The sequence below is a fragment of the Rhopalosiphum maidis genome, chromosome 1 (genome assembly GCF_003676215.2).
Source record: "Rhopalosiphum maidis isolate BTI-1 chromosome 1, ASM367621v3, whole genome shotgun sequence".
Lineage (NCBI taxonomy): Eukaryota > Metazoa > Arthropoda > Insecta > Hemiptera > Aphididae > Rhopalosiphum > Rhopalosiphum maidis.
In genome coordinates, this window is record NC_040877.1 from 23,224,764 (window position 1) to 23,248,223 (window position 23,460).

At 25.0% G+C, this 23,460-nt stretch overlaps 1 protein-coding gene across 2 annotated transcripts in view; it reads left to right on the forward strand.

Moving 5' to 3' along the window:
* The window catches only part of LOC113550322 (glutamate-gated chloride channel alpha-like), an 88,869-nt gene that overhangs the window by 60,361 nt on the left and 5,048 nt on the right, over positions 1-23,460 (forward strand). Inside the window, exons 3-12 of one of the 2 annotated variants that reach the window (XM_026952068.1) lie at positions 6,422-6,514; positions 7,536-7,663; positions 11,765-11,848; positions 11,918-11,982; positions 12,101-12,321; positions 12,709-12,791; positions 13,096-13,236; positions 13,895-14,047; positions 14,827-15,056; positions 22,856-22,942. In XM_026952068.1, the coding sequence (XP_026807869.1) occupies positions 11,785-11,848; positions 11,918-11,982; positions 12,101-12,321; positions 12,709-12,791; positions 13,096-13,236; positions 13,895-14,047; positions 14,827-15,056; positions 22,856-22,942 (1,044 nt within the window). In that variant the 5' untranslated portion in view covers positions 6,422-6,514; positions 7,536-7,663; positions 11,765-11,784. Of the gene's footprint in view, positions 1-6,409; positions 6,515-7,535; positions 7,664-11,764; positions 11,849-11,917; positions 11,983-12,100; positions 12,322-12,708; positions 12,792-13,095; positions 13,237-13,894; positions 14,048-14,826; positions 15,057-22,855; positions 22,943-23,460 lie in introns of both variants that reach the window. The other variant, XM_026952067.1, reaches the window with a different exon arrangement.

Genomic DNA, 23,460 nt, shown 5'->3' on the forward strand with positions numbered 1-23,460 from the left:
AAAATCTGTACATGTTCCACCGACCTAGTCACGTCACTTAAACATTTTTTAATTTTATATATAAAATGCACCTGACACGCGCTTCACTTACATTAACCTAACACCTAAAATATGGTAACGATAGCGAACGTCCCCAATCGAGTTGTCGTTTACGATGAAGTAAACCAAGAAGACCAACTTTTTATAAAATAAATTTAATTATTTTAATATTCTGTATTTTTAAATGATTGTATCAAAATTATATTAAATCTTAAAATTGATTTAGAAATTCTAAATCCAATATAAAAGTTATGGTCAAAATGAAAGTATAGAATATACTTTTGTTTTAAAATTACAAATTATTGACAATTACAAATATTACTCTAATGTTAACAATAGTATACCATGTATAAAAATATATAAAAATAATATTTGCTTACAATTTATCATATCACGATTTTTGGTCCTTTATTATTTTATGAACCATAGTAACCATAATTGGTAACTACTTGCATAATTTATATCCATAGAGATACGAACAATCATACTATAAAATAGTTATAAATATTATTAAATTAATAAATAATAATTATTATTATTATGATAATATTCATAACAAGCCAGGTTCCTACAACTCGTGCATTTAACTTATATACACTTTACAACTTAACAGAGTACTTGTATGAGCATTTGATATTTGGTATTCATTATTCGTCATTTGCCACTTCCCCGTGGATTATCAGTACAATGGCACGAATAATATATGAATAATAATTTAAATAATGTATTATATATTCGTCAAATACACACGCTGTGGAATTGATTTAATTGACTATAGGTATAATTTGACGATTATTAGAGTATTCGTATGTATTCGTCAAATATACAAGTCGTGGGAATAATATAGCTTAATGCGTACAACTATACGCTCCATGAACTATTCATTAACTCTACTTAATAGATTTTAGTTGCTTAAAATAAAAAAAAACTATAGCATGTATGTTGAAAGAAGTTCAAGCCCATTAATTTGTCTAGTAACTAGGTATATGTATAATGTTTGCAAAATATATACATTTGTGATGTACATGCGAATTTCTTTTCAGTAGAGTAAACACAATTTGTATGAATGCTCTGTGCAAATAATAATTTGTATTCTTTTGTAACTACACTTAACCTAAACTAACCATACTTGTCATTTATCAATAAATATGATCAAGGCCATAACTGGGGAAAGGGTCCTTGGATCCGGACTTCCCTCTCCAATATTTTTAAAAATAGAAAAATTTTAGTGGTGAATATAAGCTATAATATAGGGTAATATATAGGTATCTATACTAAAAAAATATTGGACCCCAATCCCTCCCAATTTTTTTTTTCAGTTACAGCCTTGAATACGATAATTATTTATTGCACGTGGTTGCCATCTTATGAAAATAATATTATTGAAATGCTTCACGTCGATACACTTTTGGTGATGTAAATTAATACTTAACGATTTTTGACACGAAACTTCCAAAATGTCTGTGTTACATTGGTGATCATTCAAAACACAATTTGCATTGTTTGATCGTGTAACATGAATTCTATACAATAAAGTATATTATTTCACACAATAGTCCTGTAAATTATAACAATAATATATATATATATTAAAGTTAGGGAATAGTCTGTACGTTATCGCATAATGGTTTCCACGTGTATTAAAATTTGGTGACCATTTTACCTACATATTAATGATACTATTATGTAAATGACTAATAACGATCCAGAAATTATACAAAAACAAAACAATGATTTTTTTTAAAAATCGACGAAATCGAGAAAAGTAACAATACAATCTATTTATTTATTTTATAAGTACGATATATTAGCAAATAATTTTAAATTTACGAGGCGCAATAGACTTGTAAGGGAATAATTACATATTATATTTTAAAAAATATCAATATGTACACATAAATTAGTGCCTACTGCAGATTTTAAAATACATTTTACTAAGTTTTAAGACTGCAGAAATACATTTTGTAATAAATAGTATATTAAATAATGTTATAACTGAATCATAAAAATCAGTCGTATTATCCGAGAATGGGTTTTACAATACAAAACATGGCTGTACGTATTTGCATATAATAACGATTGGACTACACAAACAATATTACGGTATAAGGCTATAATACATGTATATACATTAGAAAATTCCATAAAATATTCAAAGCGCAAATTATGTTAGATAGGCAGTACCTACGTATCTGTACAAACATTAACGTTAATCGAGTAAATCAATTTAATTTCTAGACACTTAAATAAATCGAAGTACGTATGTATTGTAGTCCCAAAGACGGCACGACAGCTAGTGTAGGGATGACGTGTTAATTTGGACTTACTTGATGCATTATTCAACGAGTTGTGTTTTCCAATGTTACACAAAATAATATACATATATCATGTGGAACATGTTATATTATTATGATATTAGAGTTAGTAACTTTAGATTAGTCGACAAAATAATTTGGTAAGTTACCAAAGTACAGAAGAAGTTTTGAAAAACTTAGCCGGTTTTCATTTGTTATTATTGTTCTATTGGTTTTATTATTTCCACCTACTAGCGAGAAAACGTATTAGTTTCATTTCAAACGAATACTATTCGATACACCTGATCCCACGGTTGAATGAAACGTTTCATTAGATATATATGACTACTTGCATAAAGGAGCTGTAGACATCCTGCGTATACATTATATATATTATTATGTACGAAATAAAGTGTAAAATATTACACGTTTTTCCACTCTCGGGTAGTCGGTGACGATTTTTTTTACTTATGTTTCAAGATTCAACTAATGGACATAGACAGTCTTGTTTATTTCGTCAACCGAATAGCACATGGGTTGAAGACACATTATAACCAAAATCCGCAACTCTTTAATATGATGACATAATATTCACGGGTATTTTTATCAACTGTGAATTTTGTACATAAACTAAATAATTAGTAGACAAATATTTCAAAAATATTTATTAATTTAAAAATAATACAGACTGTACAGTGTACTTGTTCATACAAAATTCCAATCGATTTTTTTTTAAAGCCAATTTTCAAAAATTATTTATTTTGTAGCAAACTACAAAATAATTTAGTCTTAAGTTTGAAGGTTAGGTTCTTCTAATATCTTATAACCAAATCGTATTCAATCATTTACAGCGAGATAATTTTATATTGAATTTTCAACTGTCACATAGTGAACGTCACAATCACAAGCCAAGCTTTATTAAGTACTTAAAATTTAAATCATAAAATGTACGTTCATGGTTATATATAACTATAGGTTATGACTTAGGTTATAGCTATGAATAGTTAAGTGATAACATTTTTTCCATTTAAAAGCTTAAATAAAATAAAATGTACCTAATATAAATATTATATTTTAATGTAAAATAAATACATATTATACTTATCATAAAAATGATTAAACAAACTAAAAATGTGTTGATTTTATAAAATTGTCTTTCGTAAAATTGTTATTTAACAACCAACTTGTGACAATCAATAATGAGGATCAATCATTGAACAACTTAGTCAAAAATGATTTCATCTGAATGCTCTCGATTAACACAAATTGTTAGTGAAGTACCGTCCACGAAGCAAACATTTAATTTTAAATATAACATATTATAAAACGTCATTGTGGCATACAATATATACTCAATACTCATATACAATTTTATGTATGATATATATAATTCATAAATGCTTTTTAGTAATGATTTTCTTCAAAGCAAACTTAAAGTAATATATAGCCACTTCGTGTCCTCATTTTCCGATTAAAAATTAAAAATTTTCTATGTCTGCTAAAATAAAAATAAAGTAATAATTTTGCGTATATTTCATATAGTACGCGTGATATTTATGCTTACGATCGCGTGCCACATTATGTCCTATAACCACAATAATGTTTTTGTATAACAATATACCTACGCGGCAGCGTTCATGTATAATAGCGGACCACAAAAACGTTATAAATATAATTCTGACCTAGTACAACACACTGTGATTTTTTTTTTTTTACCCCCTGGGACGCCACTGTTATTATTATACCTACACGTTAGGTATTTTTGTATTTTTTTTAGTTTTGATTACTTTTACACCTTTGCGGTGGATCAATATACTAGCAGTCACGTAGTTAACAAAATGTTAACGTATGATATATACTCACTTCCAAAGTCCTTAATTATCAAAATATATTCTTTGAAAGACATACATAAAAAAATTAATAATCATTTATACATAAATATACATTTTCCATTCGAGATTATTAATTATACTACATTAATTAATTAATTTAAATACATAAAAATTGATTATTATTAATTTATGAACAATAGTAATAAACTTAATACAAAAGGTACTTTAAACTCTTTATAAAAGTATAAATGTTTTGTATGTAATTAAATATAATATAATTCTATAAAATGAAATTATGTACAATAATAAATAAAAAACTTAAACTTAAAATATATTTTATCATAGCTTAAATCATAGTTTACGTCATATAAATATGTAGAGCAAAAATATGTCCGTTTCGATACATATTGAAGCCATAATAAGAATATTTTATTTTATTTATTATTTTCAAACAAGATATAAATAAATTATTAATAAAAAAAATATAATTTATGAGACATGACTTCTAAAAAACATACCTTTTTTCAACTAGTATAAACTAAACATAATAAATTCATCGTAGAATCTACGAATTTTAAGGGATGACTTTTGAAAACAGAATTGACAAATTTTATAGCTACAGTAAAAATATTATTGGTTTATAGGAATGTTAAGAAAAATAAATAAGAAGTTATACGTCATAATAGAATATCTCAAATGTTTAGTAATTTGTTAATTACTAAAAATCGCTAAATTCATCTTATATTTTACATTGAATGCGAAGTTAAAGAACACCAGATACTGGAAATTAATCTTATCGAAATAATCAGATTCTATAAGAATGTTAAGCATGATATAGGAAATTGCAATACTTAAAATGAAACCCTTTACTATTTGAATTATATACCTTAATCAAATATTTGCTATGCATTGTTGGGGGGAAGTCAATAAATAAATTTAATCTTAAATAAATAAATATTTTTAAATTATTTGAGTGTATAGTACATGGTAATTAATGTAAATTCAAATTTTTAGGTCGGTGGAAAAGTTGATAGCGCTCTGCTGTTCGTTTGAGTCGCTTTAATAAATGTGTTAAATATTTTGAATTCCCAAAATTTGTTCTCTCATATATTAATTATATTAATACAAACTCAAAATATTTTAATTTATTTTTTAAACCTTTAGCTTTATTAATTTCTTTGTTTTTAATTTACTTTTTAACTTTTATTGTTTTCTACCTACTCTCTATATATTTAAAAACCTCATTTTTTTTTCTAACTGGAGTCCTGTTTATGGTGCTATATACCTCCAATCATATAGGAACATTACATTATATATACTTTACATGTAGGAACTTTCTGTCATCACTAGGAAATCGAATTTTGAGTGCCTTGACATCACATTACACAGATAAGCAGTATTTCAGTAATTCTGATCAGAGATGATCGATCAGCCTATATCAATATAACTATATTTCATAAGATATATTTTTTTATTGCAGATATTATATTAATTTTTCTTATAGAAATATCAAAGTAAGTTAGTTTAATTGTTACCAAAACCATTGCACTCATTAAATTGTTCATATTCACTTATTATAATAATATTTATATTTATACCAAATTGCATTATTCTCATTAAATTGTAATTCCTTTCATTACTGTAAAACAGTGTGAATAGGTGCATGATATAAATAGATGATATCTTAAAATTAATCTATATATTTTATGTCATTATTAAACTGATTTTATAAACATATTATAACGAATAAAAAAATATTAACGAATAGATATTGAATGATATTTATTAGACACTCATTAAGGAACTAAACTAACAATATTTAGTAAATATAGTATAATATTCTTTATATGTTTGAATAAAGCAAAATTAGTTTAAAAACGCAGTATGAAAAATACGCAAATTTTACAAATGACATCTACAACAATGATTCGGAAAAATTAATTAGATATCGGTATATATTATGACATATGAGTAAACGGCACATCGTCATTGCATAGGGATCAATATTTTATAATTAGTTAAAAATTAATTAATAAATTGCATTGTTATATTTTTATGTAGGTAATGACTTTTTTTTTTATTAAAAGTCTAATGAACGTGAATCAAAAGTGACGTAGTTAATATTGATTAAAAATATTTGTCAATCAATACCAACTTTTTAAATTAAATGTGTTATTTTAAGACTAGTGATTAACATTATTTTGAACCATTATAATTTATTATTGTATTAATAATATCATAAAGTGTTTGTTTCAGATGCCATAGAATGGAACGAACGTGGAGGCTGCTACAAGCGGCTTCCTTTCTCGTGCCGTTACTACAAAACGTGTTATCAAATAGCTCAGACGTGTAAGTATAAAATCATAAAAAAAAGATACATTATAATAATCGTATTCAAAACTAAAACCCTACGGTCAACAAATATGTGTTTACTAGAAAGTAAAAACTAATTAAGTTCAAGTAGTCAATTTAGCTTTATACCACATCTTTTATTACAATATCTTTCTTGATGTTCTCTATACACTAAACTGAACTTTTTTATTAACCTGAAAATTATCAATCAATAAAAACTGGAGCGTCTAAATTGCATACAAAATTATATTCTTATCAAATTTCATACACGATTATCCCGTAACAAATCTTAATTGTGTCCGTGCGCTTTCACGACATGTCAAAGTTAGGTGTGTCCCCAATTATAATTACAAATTATACATTTTCAATCTCACTTTTACAGACTGAGGACTGTCACTTACATAAATAAAATTTACTCGTACCTTTTTAACACTACCATCTTAAAATATAAATATTTTAAAACTTCTGAAAAGCAAACTTATTGACATTAATAATGTATAATTGTTTATTTTTTTTTTTCACTTAAAACTTGTAATAATGAATAATAAAAATTTCAAAAGTAAAAAAATCGTTATCGCATTATCACTTTATATTGTTAGTGCAAAATTAATTTCTAGCTATATGGTTATCACGATGTATATAATTCTCTTTAAATGCAATTCAAACGCAGCCATTTGCACATGTAACTGTAAAAATAGTAGTACCATCACTTAATTTTTAAACAATTTTTTTTTTTTTTTAGAACAATCTAAATTTTAGTTTTGAACTCTATACATATAGAGTTTTATAACCAATTTGTTTCAATTTAACCAAAGTTATACATAATTTTTTAATTTCTAAAATTCTTTATTGTTTGTAATCTATTTTAATATTTATTATGAATAAATAAATTTTAAATTATAAATTTAATGATCCCAACTTTCTGTTTATAGTATATGTTTGTAGATCGTCTGTATTATAATAAGTATTAAATAAGTTTTAATTTAAAGTAACTTAACATATTATATAATTACTATAGAACTTCAAATGTTTGAATTTATTGAGTATTTCATTTAAGATTTGAAAATGGAAAATCGGACAAAGAAATACTTGATAATTTGGTGAACCCAAACAGATATGACAAAAGATTATTGCCACCAGTGGATGGTAAGTAATTTTCGATTGATTAATATTCACTAATAACAATGATTGTATCAACAAAACTCAAACTCCGTCAGATAGATACTTAAATAATAATTTGGAAAACTACTTTTATATATAGTATATATTATTAATTGAATATTGTGCAAACATTTAATTTAAAAAATGATACCTGAAGGCAAGCGTAGTGAATTACAGTATACTCCTATTTCAGATTAATATTATAATATTTATTAGAATCAGTAGGTTTACAGTGAAACCTCTAAATACCGAACACCCTAGGTCGCTGATATTTTGTCCGCTATTTGGAGGTGTTTGGTATTTAGAGGAAGAAATATAATATTAAAGAAATAAAAAATTGAAGTTATAATTAAAAAATGCATTTATTTATTTAGTTATTTATACATATACAATATACATAGGTACATAATAAATTTAATTTATTTTTATGTATTAAATACGAAGGTAAAAAGATAAAAAATTGATAATATAAAAATTAAAACTAACATATATTAAAAAAATAAGTTACTTTAGATTGTTTCGTATTTTGACACAAAGTCATTTTGTATGTTAATGCATTTTCTAATTCCACAAATTTACGATAAAAATGATTAAAATCATAATTTAAAATTCCATAAATATGTCTGTTATTTAGAGGTTTTCCTATAGAAAGGTAGTGAAAATTTACCCGTTCTCCAAAAAATTTTCGCTATTTAGAGGTATCGCGTCGGTTAAGAGAGGTTTCGCTGTATTTACTAAACATTTTTATTTTTAAAATAATTATATCATATAAACTGAGCTGTAATTTTCGATTCAAATAAAACATAATTTTATACTAAATTAATTATTTGATTTTTCTTCTTAAAATACATCATTTACTAGTGGGCATCTCTATATTTTTATACTTTTCCTCCATCCCCCAACTTATGTCTAATTATATTTTATTTATATTTTCGTTTATGTATTTAATATTTTTGGTCTGTTATTTGATATAGCCTAATGTCTACGTTTTCGCAACAACAAACTTGTTTAGTTAATTTAATTATATATATATATATATATATATATTTAATACATTTAATTGTGGGTACCTCCGAAATCCTTTTAATTTTTTCTTCATATTGTTAAATTTATTAAATTTTTTATACTTTTTTCAGCGATCACTATGTGACATCAGAATATTTATTCATTAATGGAGTTATTAGATATTAATCAATTAGGTTTATATATTAGAACAAAATACAATCTACAGCTCCCATTACAACATAATTTAATAGTCAATTTAATTTTTTTTTTTTTTTAAATGCATTTAATTGCGATTGCCTCTGTTCCTTTCGCTATTTTTATTTCCTATTTTATACTCAAGTTAATTAATTTTATATATCTTTTCCAGTGAACTCTAAATCACATCTAAATAATTGTATGTTTTTAAACTTAATTTTTAATACATTTTTGAGATTAAAAATTCTCATAAATTTCAGTATTCGATTCTATAAGAACATAATTATATAAGTAGTGAATTTAATTTTTTTTTGTCCCTTGTCTATGTGCGCCCGTGTTCCTCTTGTCATTTTTTTGTTTATATATTATACTCAAGATAATTCATTTTTTATACTTTTGCCTGTTACTTTGGGATGTGACCTCTAAATAATCATTTATTAATACATTTTCCTGCCGATACCGCTAGACATAGTATTGACACAATGATAATGAATTGTTTAATTTAATAATTTGAATAATACCTACTAATAAAATGTTAATGAAGTAAAATAAAAGTTTATATACACATATAATATATGAATGCAATATATAAATGTAATATTGTAAGCTTTAAAATGTATAACGTATAGTGATTTATGAAAAAACATAAAACATATTTTTTCAAAAAAAAGAACACGAATAACTAATATTATATTGTACTACAAAGGGGTTAAAGTAGTAACTGACGACAGTGTAATCGTTTAATCCTGTGAATATTTTCTGGTCGTTTTTATAAATATTAAATAGGGTTTATCTCTTTGTTATATATATAATTCTTATAGCCCTTATCGATCTAACACTGAGTCTTAATAAGCACCAACTGAGCCTAATGATAGAATTACTTATTCTGTAAAATAATATTAATTATTATCTAAATTCGAATCTAAACTATAATTTATTATAATACGAATATACTTGTATTGTTTAAAAATACAAAACACTTTTTCAGTCGACAAACACTAAATACCTGCATAGTACCATAATAATAGTAGTATAACTATAACAATATATAACAACTAGATAGGTAATCGAATTCATGGTAATATTAAAGTCGGCATTCATAATATGCTAATAGGACAATGTTTACAAAATTCTGGTATTATATGAAACTATTATTATCGATAAAGGTGTATTATCTATTGAGTTATTTTGTATAAACATTGCCCTGTTTGCATATGGCCGCACAACTTCGACGTTTCTATAGGAATGTAATAGGTAATAGGTATGCAGTCCGATATTTAGTTTACATATTTATATTTATTTAATTAATAATTATTGCATTCAATATTTATACCTAAAAACCATAAAATATAAGTATTACACATTTTTTAACTTATTTTATTTATTAATAACAAAATAATTGAAATAATTGAAATAAAATGAATAGTGTCACAATTTATAAAACCCAACCATCTCCATTTATTTCTATTACGTATTGCAAAACATTTTTCATTTTTCTGTCTCCCGTACTTAAAATTCATATAGTGTGGTTTAGTTTCTACGGTCGTTCTACAAACCTCAAAGCATATTTTATAATATATAGGGAATATAATATAATAAAATATAATATAATATTATGTACCCATAACAATAAAACAATGAACAGACCAACTAAAATTATTCTTTATAATTGTTAACTTGATTAAGCATCATGTATATGATCTTGTTAAAAAGGATTTTTATATAATATTATATCGTAAGTATTTATTTTATAAAAACAGAAATTTAATAATGAAAATAGAAATGCGCAGAATCGTAAGAAGGGGGAAATTAGGTAACCGCTCTGTTGAACAGTAATAGTCTAGTGTACCTTATCACTGAGTAGGTCACTGAAATGGACGTGTTTAATTTAAATTCAATAATAAACTATTCTATACGAAAAACTATTTTGAACTGAGACTGTCTATCAGCTTGATATTATACAAATATGTTGCTATTAATTACTCTTAGTAATACGATATAAACTATAAAATATAAGCAATAGTATAAAATTGATTTAAATGTTTTTAGAATGGCATTGTGTATATAAAATATAATAAAATACGTAAAAGTTTGAAATCCCCACGGAAAAAAATTTTGAATTATAATAAAATAACTAAAATCGTTATTTTTAATTTAAATATTGAATTCCACGTAATTTTGAATTTCAAATATCTATAAAAAAAAATTATGCTTTTATATTTTTAGATTATTTGTTTTCAGTATGAACTGCTATTGGAGGAACCTTACATTAGATTTTTGAAGTTTTTGATCCAGCGAAAAATTTGTATTGACATTTATACAAAATAAAATAAATTAAATTAAAAATTGTATAAGTAGCTCAAACATTGTCAATATATTTAGACAACTATACTATAATAATGTAGGAAATTCTAATGCGAATATTTAGTGAAAAGTTTTAAATATATAATATGATTATTATTATTTTACCAAAAAAATAAAACCAATTTCGACGAAAACTTGTTATGCATAAAAATCTCTCCCTCCCTCAGATTAGTTTTAAAAGAGATTTTTCAATTTTAACCCTTCAAAAGTATCAACTAAATCAAATTTTCTATCATAAATTGTCTTCATAGTTGAAAATCAGTATATTGTATCTACTATTTTGGCGTATACAAATACAAAAAAATATACACATCATTGTATAATAAATTATCATTTATCACTCTACTCATAAACTAAATGCAAATAAATATCAAATTTAAATTTGTGTACGAACACACTTCTGTCAGTGTGAACAAACAATTAAAATAATTACAACAGTTATTGATTAGTCTCAAAGTAAATTTTATGTTTGAAAAATAACTATCTTTTTGAAAATATAAAAACCATATGTATGTTATTTAGATCAAGATTTTTGTTGTGGGATGAAAACACCTCAAGATGTAAGAGTGATACTTCCTTCGGCCAATAGACATCCTATTCGTAAAGGTATGTGCCCAAGCGTCATAGTTTTGTCCAACTTAGAAATCATATTTTAATAAAATTATAAATTTCTAGGACCTTTATTAGTAAATGTCAGCGTATTGCTACTCAGTCTGGCCTCTCCCGATGAGTCTAGTTTGGTAAGGAAAAAAAATATAATATAAATCGATCGTTTTAATGATAATAATATGCACATCCATGACACGTCTATTTTCATTTTTCTACAAGAATGTTCATTTTTTTATTTGTTTCGTCTAGAAGTACGAGGTTGAATTTTTACTGCAACAACAATGGTATGATCCTCGTTTACGGTACTCAAACCAAAGTCGGTATGATTTTCTAAATGCTATTCATCACCACGGAGATATTTGGTTACCAGATACGTATTTCATCATGCACGGCGATTTCAAGGCATCGCTAATACCGGTACACTTTTCGCTAAGGATCTACAGGAACGGCAGTGTCCATTATTTGATGAGGTAATTATAACTATATATTACCTATTTACCTACCCCACTCGGCTCCCATTTTAAAGGTCGAATATGAAATAACTGGCTAGTTGGTAAAGTCCTATAGTTGAATTGTTAGTATACCCATTACCCATATAATTGCAATACAATTGGGTTTCCCGTACATTTGTTAAATCCTGACCAGTACTTAATAAATATGTTCACACACCTACTGACATCCCGTGGGCAGTAAATATTCCATAGAAGCAATATGGCAAAGCGGTAAACCGTTAAGTCAAATAAATTTAATTTGCCTTCCTACAACTATGAAACTTCCAAAAGCGACCGTTTATTTTTGACACACGAGAATTTTACAATGATACAGTGCATATAGAAAAAAATTAACAATTTTTTCAGACGCCATTTAATCCTGTCATGCCAGGGTATACTGAACATATTTCCGTTTGACGATCCGCAGTGCACATTTTCAATGGAAAGCAGTAAATATTTTATTTTCATAACGTTTATATTATTAAGTGATAAATAAAATAACAAATTGATTTTCGTAAACAAGGTACGACGATCAGAATTGTATCTTATTTTTACGACTCATCATAAAAGTTATTGGTTTGTTTTCATTGAAGTAATGAAGTGTTACTTAATAAAAAGTATTTTTATGAGATGAAAAAGTCGTAAATACGATTAATGTTATGTTATATATTTCATTTTTGTACGTACGGGCAACGAAATTGCATTTTTTTTTTTTTTTTTTTATCACTCTTGATTGTCATCTATTCTGTTTAGTATCATATGAAATGTCAGCTATAAAATATGTATGGAAAAATGATGAAAGCACGTTGAAGAAATCACCATCGTTAAAAACTTTAAATGCATACTTAGACCGAAATCATACAACTGAATGTCCATCTACTGGCAGTTGGAGAGGTAAAATAATTCATTTTAAGTTCATAAATTATTAATTTTATAAATTCTCGCACAATCGATATTATTTATATTATAGGATTATTATTATTATAGAAAACAATTCGATATGATTTTTATTAAAGCAAAATCTCGAAAATATACATTTTTATTTTATTATTGCTAAATAATTGCAAAACCAAAACTCTAAACAAACACATTCAGATACATATATTTAAATGGTAAAATAATTACTGTTTCCTGGTGTCAACTAATTATGTTTGAAACAAAATATATGGACAATTTAAAAATCTATCCATTACATCCGATTAAATATTTAATTGATTTAATGTCAAAAATATTTTGAATAGAGGACTTAATACACAAACAAATCAATATACATATAGCTAGATAAATTTAAGTTTCAGAGAACTTCAAATATTTTAAGGTACAGAAATAGAGGTATAATTTATTTGATTCAAGTCAATTTTACAATTTTTAAATTACTATCCATTTGTAAAATATTATTATGAATCAGTATTTATTTGTTGTAATTTTGAAAAAGTATTATAGGTTTTTCATAAAATTTTTAATATTAAATATTGTGCGTTAAATAGGTATTATATTATTATACATTATAATATTTAAATACATAATTTTAACAAATATACATTATTTATAGGTAACTATAGCTGCCTTGAAGTGAATTTGATTTTTACCAGAGACAGAGCATTCTATTTTACTACGGTTTTCATACCTGGTATAATATTGGTGACTTCATCATTCATCACGTTCTTTCTTGAATGGAATGCAGTGCCAGCAAGAGTAATGATAGGTATTTTATTTTAATCTACCGCAACTATATTATTTCATTCAAAAGTCCAAATTAAGTATCCTCCATTTTTAATAATAAAGTTTATGAAAATCATTAAGTTAACTATTTTTGGAATTTTAAATAAATATATGCAATTAATAAATAAGTTAAACAAAATAATATTTTCATTTAAATAATATTTAAATACACACGAAAAGTCATGTCACTCACAAAACTCAAAATGTATAGGTATCAAAATAATACATGAGATAACATGATATAATATCTAACATAATATCTAACATAATATTACATACCTAATTAATATTATAGATTTAAAAAAAACCCGATACTAAGCCATTTTTTTTTTAATTATTTAATATTTCTTTTATTTAGTTCAATAATTTCGAGTTTATGGATTGGTATTATTAATATATCAGACCATTTAGCTATTCGTTTATAACACTATAAGTCTACAATGTACTTTGACATTTTTTACAGATTCTTTTTTATTATTTAAATTTTTATAAAATAATTTATTCATTGTATATTTGTCTTATATGACATATTTGACATATATTTATCAAATGTGAAAGGTTTCAAGTAGTTTATTAAAATTAAAACATTATTATATACAACGTCTCCCAATACATAATTGATTTCAATGGACGAAATAATATTATTAAATCCTCATTTATATCATAATAATTATTTTTAAAAACTTTAATTTATAAAAATTAAAACAAAAATACCGCAAACAACTTAATAACATATTAGCATAATATGTTGATATATTTTAGGCGTAACTACAATGTTGAATTTTTTCACCACATCAAACGGTTTCCGAAGTACTCTGCCAGTGGTATCAAATTTAACAGCCATGAACGTTTGGGATGGCGTATGTATGTGTTGTATATACGCCAGTTTATTGGAGTTTGTGTTAGTAAACTACGTGGGACGAAAACGTTCTGACTGGCCGTTACCCATTGTATACCAAAATAAAGATCAAGACTACAAACAAATAACACAAGTAAGGTTTAATATTTTACTAAGTTTTTCTTTTTATATTGTAGTTGCATACCATCAAATACGTATCATAATCAAGTAACTTTAATTGCTTGTGACTTACTAATATTATCATATAGGTGTTAACTACTTTGAAATATAGCAATGCTGTAACTATTTAAGCAATTTATGTTAATATGTATATATGTTCCTCGGGAGTTACATATCAATAATTTTATTTACTGATGTTTCTCTATTATTTACTAATATATTATAAGTTACAAGTCCTCGCCCATCACTCATTAGTAATGAGTTATTACGTATAAAATACTCGAAAGTTAAAAGATAGCTAACTATATAAATATTACAGGAGTGCATGAAACAATCAAGCAGTTCTTTATTACTTATATTTACTGATATTTTATTCGAGCTTAATGTCATTATAAATATTAAGTATAGGTACGACAGGTACGTATTATAAAAATATAACACCAGGTTCTAATTACAATAATTGATTTTATCTAATATAAACGTATTTTCATATAGCATGAGTAGTTATCTCGTGAAACACTGATGAAATATTTTTTAACCGATAAGAAATGAGTTTAGGAAACCCACTACCTAATACACATTTCATTATACTCAACAAAAAAAAAATATTAAAAAGAAACATAAAATTATTATACGTTTTTATTATGAAAAGTTATCATTCGAAAAGAGCAATGATTTTACTATAGAAGTCCTATATTATGTATGCCCATGACATATTTAATTTCAATCGTATAATATATTAGTATAATAACCTGAAGATCGTTACGGAAAATAAAATCAAACTTGCCATATATTTTTTCATATTATATAACCTACATTTATACTAAGCAAGTACATTCTTAAACATAAAATATTAATAACAATAAACAAATCTAAAACTACTGAGTTAGAAGCTAGTGTACCAGAATGAATGTGTCACGGTGACTTTTTGCTCGAAAATATTGTAAAATAAAGTTAATACATTTGCATTTTAATATAAAAGTGATAAAAATACTATATGCGACTATCCTCTTGTCTAGAAAGTTCGTGTGTTATATTATACTTTATCCTGTTATGACATAATAATAACTTTATGAAACTTATAATGTCGTCCCGGTAAACATTTGCGCGCACACGTTTTTCACAATACATATATATCTACTATATTATATACCTACATAATATAAACTTCACACCTGAGGACGTCATAATTATATTAGACTACGTCTATCTTCATTTATAAAAGTCATTTAAGTGATATTGTTTGCAGAAATGCAGTGTATTTTTTAATTTATCAGATGTTTGGTTTAATATTAGTATTCTAATTCACTCAGAGATGAATCTAAGATAATTTTATAGGAAATATTACGATTATTATTATATTACACATTTATCAGAATCAAAACTGATAATAATTAATAATATAATTTCTTACCAAACAAAAATAAAAAGCAACTGCGTGCGAAGAGGGTGCTAACGCGCTAAGCCCGCTCCCGGACTAGATCTACCACTGTAACTATATACATTTGTAATAAAATAAATAATATAATAATACGTTTTATACTTTATATTCTATAGTAAGTTAGTATCAATTTCTTAATATGGAGGATCTGCTTCCCTTTCGGATACTTTCTTCTGGCATGAATTCTTTATGAACACTACCATAGCCATAAATCACTAAATGTAATTTCATAAAAATACCCGTTACAAATTATTAGAAAAAAATTGTGTTGCACTCTACAGACAATCTAAATTACTAACTGACTACCTACCTGTTGTTAATAAATATTTGTTTGCAATAAACTTTATTAAAAATGCACAGTTGAATCTAATATTTTTTTACTTTGAAGAAAAATATTTATAAAAGTGTTATTTTCAACTATCTGTTAAAATATACACTAAAAAAACGAAGTATTCCCGTGATATCAAAAACATTCCCTAAATATTAAATTATGCAAATACGAGATATGTTTATTGTATATGTGTATATATCGTATATGTGCTGTAAACTTTGGTTATATCATCGAGAATGTTGAAATCATATTTTGTAATTACTTTGCATACAATAGAAACAAGAAAAAATATTCGAATACATGAAACAGTTTTAGTTATCACTAATCTGCAATCATCACTTACCACACTGACGCATTGACGAATCTAATAATTTTATGTAGGAGGGAGTTAACTAAGGTTAAAAAGAGTGAGGACTTTTTTTAGTCCTCAAAATGAATGTATTTTAGTGCTTAATATTCAAAAGGATAAACATGAGCCTACTGAAAAATACATGTTGTGTAGAGTATTTGTTTTGCAAGAAACAACATCCCAAGGTGGGTACTCCTCTCTAGATCTGCACCTGCTTCGACGTAACACGTTATTAAGCTCGTTGCTTACCTGTTAACTAAATTAACTTAATTTATATATAGAGGAAAGTGGGCAGAACCGTACTACTAATTTCCAAGCACTGTAGAACTCACAAAATTTTAAGAACTTGAAATTAGGTTGCATAATTAAAAATACGATTTTCCCCCCCCTATTAAAGATAGTATAATAATTTTATGATCTAAAATAGTAGAAATATAATCAGTGATACTCAATACCCTTAATAAAAAATGTTTCGTAACACTAATTATTGTTAATAAATTCATCTTTTATAAAATAATTATAACATCCATTTACCTATTAATGTACACCTATGATGCTCGTATATATTTTAGGCATTCTCACGCAGTGGGATGGAGGAGAAATTTATTTTAGATATTGTTAGAGTGATATTCATATTTAACAGATATTAAGTGTTAATAAATATTTACATTTTTTAATTTTTTATAATTCCGAATGGCATACGTTTTAGCCCCAATGATTTCGCCACATAGTAGGCTTAAAATTAACAGTACCTAATTAAGTAAAATATTTCGTTTATTTTTTACACAAAATGTGACAAAATAATTTTTATCTCGATATTCCCACAGCGTTACTTAAATCGACAAGATGCAAACCAAATTAGTTATGAAAGTTATGTGGATAACGAAAAATACTCAATATACGTAAGATTTTTGATAATAATTAAGTAATATTGTAGGAAATCGGACACGGTTTATTTACGTACCGTATTACTGATGTAGTATATGACATATACCCTGCAGTAGAAAACTGATTTAAGAAAAAAAAATGTATGCAGTATATTGTTTAGCAAGCTTACTTAAAATATCACAGGTAACACATCCGTAATAACGCTATACGTAATTACTAATTTATAGCATATGCTTGATAACAATTTTAATAAATAACACATAGTTATTATCTTAGAAGTATATTACATTATATTAAACACGACATGTAAATTGTATGGATGTTGGTCGTTGGACTTAATAAATTTGGGTATAGCGAGAAAATAACTGTATTTTATTTAAACCATTTACCCAATTTCTTTAAGTATTTCATATACAATTATTTGAATAAAATAAAAATTTCAATATCGGTTTTTTCATACCTTTTTGAGACTCATTTCGATCTTTTGTATTAACCTAATTTGCATATTTTTAATTAATTATCAGAACTAATCTTAATATATTTACCTAAGTATACATTTTATAAATTATTCACTTTTATGTTATCGAATTGTTTTTCGTGAATATTAATAACTACCATATTTATAAATTATATATATATAAATACAGAAAAATCATTTACAACTTTGACGGTTAGTGCGATTAATACATTATAATTAATTTTCAAATCTTACTTGTCTTTGCATCTTACTCTAATTTCCCAAGGCATGTTGATTTTTAATTTAAATTATTTAAATCAAATACCATTATGATCAATAATATGACATGCCAATAAAAAAAAAATACATATTTTATTTTGTATACTTTTAATAAATTAATATGTACCTATTTTATAACTAATAAAAAATTATTATTAATTGTATTTTTTCCAACATTCATAGCTATATAATTTATTTATAATCATTGTATGTAATAATAAATATATACACTTTTGCTCAATAATTTATAAATCTAATTTTATATTAAATAACAAATCCAAAAATCATGATTTATTTAAGTAAAATATTTGTAAATGTAAACAAAGTATACATCGTTTAAAAAATAAGTTTTTTAATTGAATTTTCAAATATTGATGTGCATTAGATCACATTACACTATGTAAACAACATAATTAAATGTATACATAACTAAATTAACAGAATATCATGTATAAGCATAAAAAATAAACTTCCACGGAAAAATAGATAGTTAATAATACTTATACTAAATAATATGAATACGTTTACCGAAATATAATGTTAGCTATTAGATTAAAGTAAGACAGTACTATTGTATTAAGATATACAAATATATAATTTATAATATAGTATATATATATACAAGTTATACTTATAACTTATGTCATATGTGCTAAGTTAATAAAATAATTAATATAGAGATACTTAATAATACTTATGCGTTATGCAATGTGAACTCTCCTACACAATAAGAATAGTAATATTGTAAATTACATTATTTATTTTTGATCAAACTACGAGTAATACTCGTAAATTTAGATTACATGGTTACTGGTTAGATTTAATATTTTTATAAATTGATATTGGTATAATTAGTTCAAAATAAATACTATAGTATGAAATTGCGAATAATAAGCATAAAATAATTTAACTCGCCTATTTAACCTATAGGTATAATAAAGTGAAAAATAAAAATTTCACTACCATAGGAATTAATTTTGATAGGGAAAAAATGTCAAACTTATTTTCTTATTTATATCTAATATATAATAATATGAATAGAAATTATACAATATAATAACTTTCAAATAAAGAATTTTTAACTACTGTTGTTATAACAATATTATTTTAAATACAAATAAGATTTATTTTATATACATCAACCATTAGCTATTCATTTTAACTTGCTATTATCAATAAAAATATCTTACCTTTAAAATTTAAACCCTATGGATTAATAGACTTCGTAATATTTTAGTAATGTGTTTTTTTTAATAATTAATTATTTTTTATTAACACCCTAATATTCATAGGTACTTAAAATATTTGCAATTTTCACAACCTTCAACTTATAGGTACCTAGTTTATATCTATTTTAATTGAATAGTATTTTTCAATAACTTGAAAATTTATTACACTTAGGTATGAAATAAAATTTCATAAAACATTTAAACAATATCTGTGTGGTTTTAAAATTAACTATTTCCATTTAAAGGGCAAACAATATGTTTCCACATAATATTCCCGCTAGGAATAATTATACACTTTCTAAGGTACACAATATATTTGACAAAGGTCAGACTTACTACCTTTACAGGGCTGTAGTGTGCATTATTCAAAACCACTAACGCCATCGCTGTGAAGGGGATCATAATATACAGGGTGTCTCACGAGGATTTACCCATTGCGATATCTCCTGAAATAATGGAGATATCATAATTCTGGTTTTTTAATAAGATTCACAGGAACAAGAACTACAAATATTTCATGTTTTAATTTATTCTTATGTTTTGGTATAAAAGTTAAAAAATGTATTTTTTAATTTAATTATTTAAAAAAAAATTGAAGATAGCCATTTTGTAGAGTTTTTTTTCTGAAAATATTGACGTTTTAACATTTTAATTTCATCGATTTCCTGATTTTTAATATTTTATCCAACCACACTGAAACCCGTTCGCCAGCCGTACGAGCACGCAAACTACTTGTTTGATACAATGATACCACTATGGCACTATCGAAATTAAATTCGCAGTTTTTTTCGAAACTAGAAAAAATATTAAAAATCAGGAAATTGATGAAATTAGAATGTTAAAACGTCAATATTTTCAGAAAAAAAAACTCTACAAAATGGCTATCTTCAATTTTTTTTTTAAATAATTAAATAAAAAAATACATTTTTCAACTTTTTTACCAAGACATAAAAATAAATTAAAACATGAAATATTTGTAGTTCTTGTTCCTGTGAATCTTATTAAAAAACCAGAATTATGATAACTCCATTATTTTAGAAGATATCGCAATGGGTAAATCCTCGCGGGACACTCTGTATAGGTACAGGGTACTTCACCAAGGACTCTAGTCACAGTCACCTTTCCCCTTCAATGGTGGGTTATTCAAAATCTAATTTTTAGAATTTTTAAATACACTTAAAAAACATATTTTTGAATAATTGATATTTTTATATCAATATTTAATATTTATTCAAATATTTATGTGTTTTTAAAATTGGAAATCCCCCCTTTTTCTATAAATTATAGTACAGGTATTTTTTTTAAAAAATTGATGTATATTAATAATAATTCAAACAAGTAATTTCCGAGTTATTAAATTTTATGTATAAAGGATAACTTACAAAATACGTTAGATAAGAGATTTGACGTTCGAGTTATTTTAACATATTTTAATGATAAATAATAATCTATCAACATTTATAAGTTATAATTAATAAAAATGGTCCAAGTATAATAAATAAAAGATTCAATATCAAATCTAATTTATATTTTTGTAAAACCATTTTTAAGGATCATTATTTTTATTATAATATTTAAACATTTTAATAACTTAGAAACCATTCCTTCAAATTTTTATTTAAATATATCAAATTTAAAAAAATATATATGTTTAAACATTTACAGAAAAATAGATGGTTCCTATTTAAAAAATAGAAGTTTATATCGCCATCTGGGCATCGAGCTATTTTAAAATGATACAAAAAAATTTAAGTATTCGAAAATATAATCTTCAAGTGTATTTTAAATTCCAGAAATCAGATTTTGAATAACTCCATTATTAAAGAAAAAAAGGGGCGGGCATCCCTGATGAATCACTCCGTATGGCCCACATGAATGGTAATCGTTTTTAGCCAAACATATTTCTATATTATGTCGTTCATAATAAACTGGCTTATTTGATTATCAGCTCGTAATGGCCAATTGACAGCAGCACTTTCTAACTTTAAAAATATTTTTTTGTCTAGTATTTTTCACTTGCTATAGTCAATGAATTTAAGTGGAATATTTAGTTCTTTGAAATAACAATTTTTACCGCCGAATGTCCCAGTAATACTCGTCTACAAATGCTAAGTGGTTGTGAATGTCTTTAAATTAAATCCGTTAGTTTTTGTTTTATTTTTGGTTGGTTTATTCTGAACTGCAATGATGAATTAGAGTTTTATTTCAGTATCATCTTGTTCGTTTACTAACCAAATAAACTGTAAAATGCAATATGAGTATTTCACAATTTCATGAATAAATGGATACAATGTTTCAGCTGTATACATTACATTATATTGTTTCGTTTTCGGAAAATAGAGAAACACTAATACGTAAAATGATCAGTAACCAAGTATTGTATAGATACTACTAAAGATCAGTGTGTATTTCCCCCCTCCTGAAAAAGTATACGATATTTTTACTTCTCTTTATTGCTCCTATGGCATACCCATGTTATTGAGTTGAAATTATAGAAGTCTGAATACTCTGAATTATGAAAAGTGACCTATCGCAACTATTAACCATTTAAAATATAACTATTTTCTATAAATAATTATCCTTCTTTATTACTTTACGATCATGAAGTAGATAAATATAATTATAATGTAGATAAATTGTATTTACACGCCTATTTATAAATATATATATATATATTTTAATATTCATTTAAATGCAATACATACTTTAATTTACAAACATTTTATTGAAATCCTACAAGAGTTAATATTATTGTATATAGTAATAATATTCATTCCATTACTTTTTTTTTTAATTTAGAGTGACAAGACCCAAGGGGAATGTTCCAGTTGTGGGCAAGGGGCATGCACACATTCGTTATTACACAACACCTGCCCATCAAAAACAGTATGTATACTTTTTCAATAAGCGTGTAAAAACGTTTATTAGAATAATTTAGAGTTTAAACTAAACAAAAGATAATGTTCTATTTTTTCAACAAATAACTATATTAAATTTAATTATTAAATAGCATGTCGTGGTTAATTCACATATAATACATGTATGATTAATATTGCCCGTATTGGTGAATAATCTATGTATTATTTATATTACCTATGTAAGGTTTATTTATACTATATTTACAAAGAAATGTATGAGATATCAACACTATCAACATACATTAATTCAATACTTCAGGCTAAAATATAATTTTGTTTATCAATTTGTATATTACCATATGAGTCTCTCGTCAGTCTTTCTATCTTTGACAGAAAATTGCAACTTTTGCATATAATAATAATTAATACAATATACCTAATTTATCTCCAAATGAGATTACGGACCGATAGTTTTTCATTTGAAAATGAAACTTAAACTTTACTTAAGAGATTTTTATTTTTATTACTTCATACTCATTTTACAAT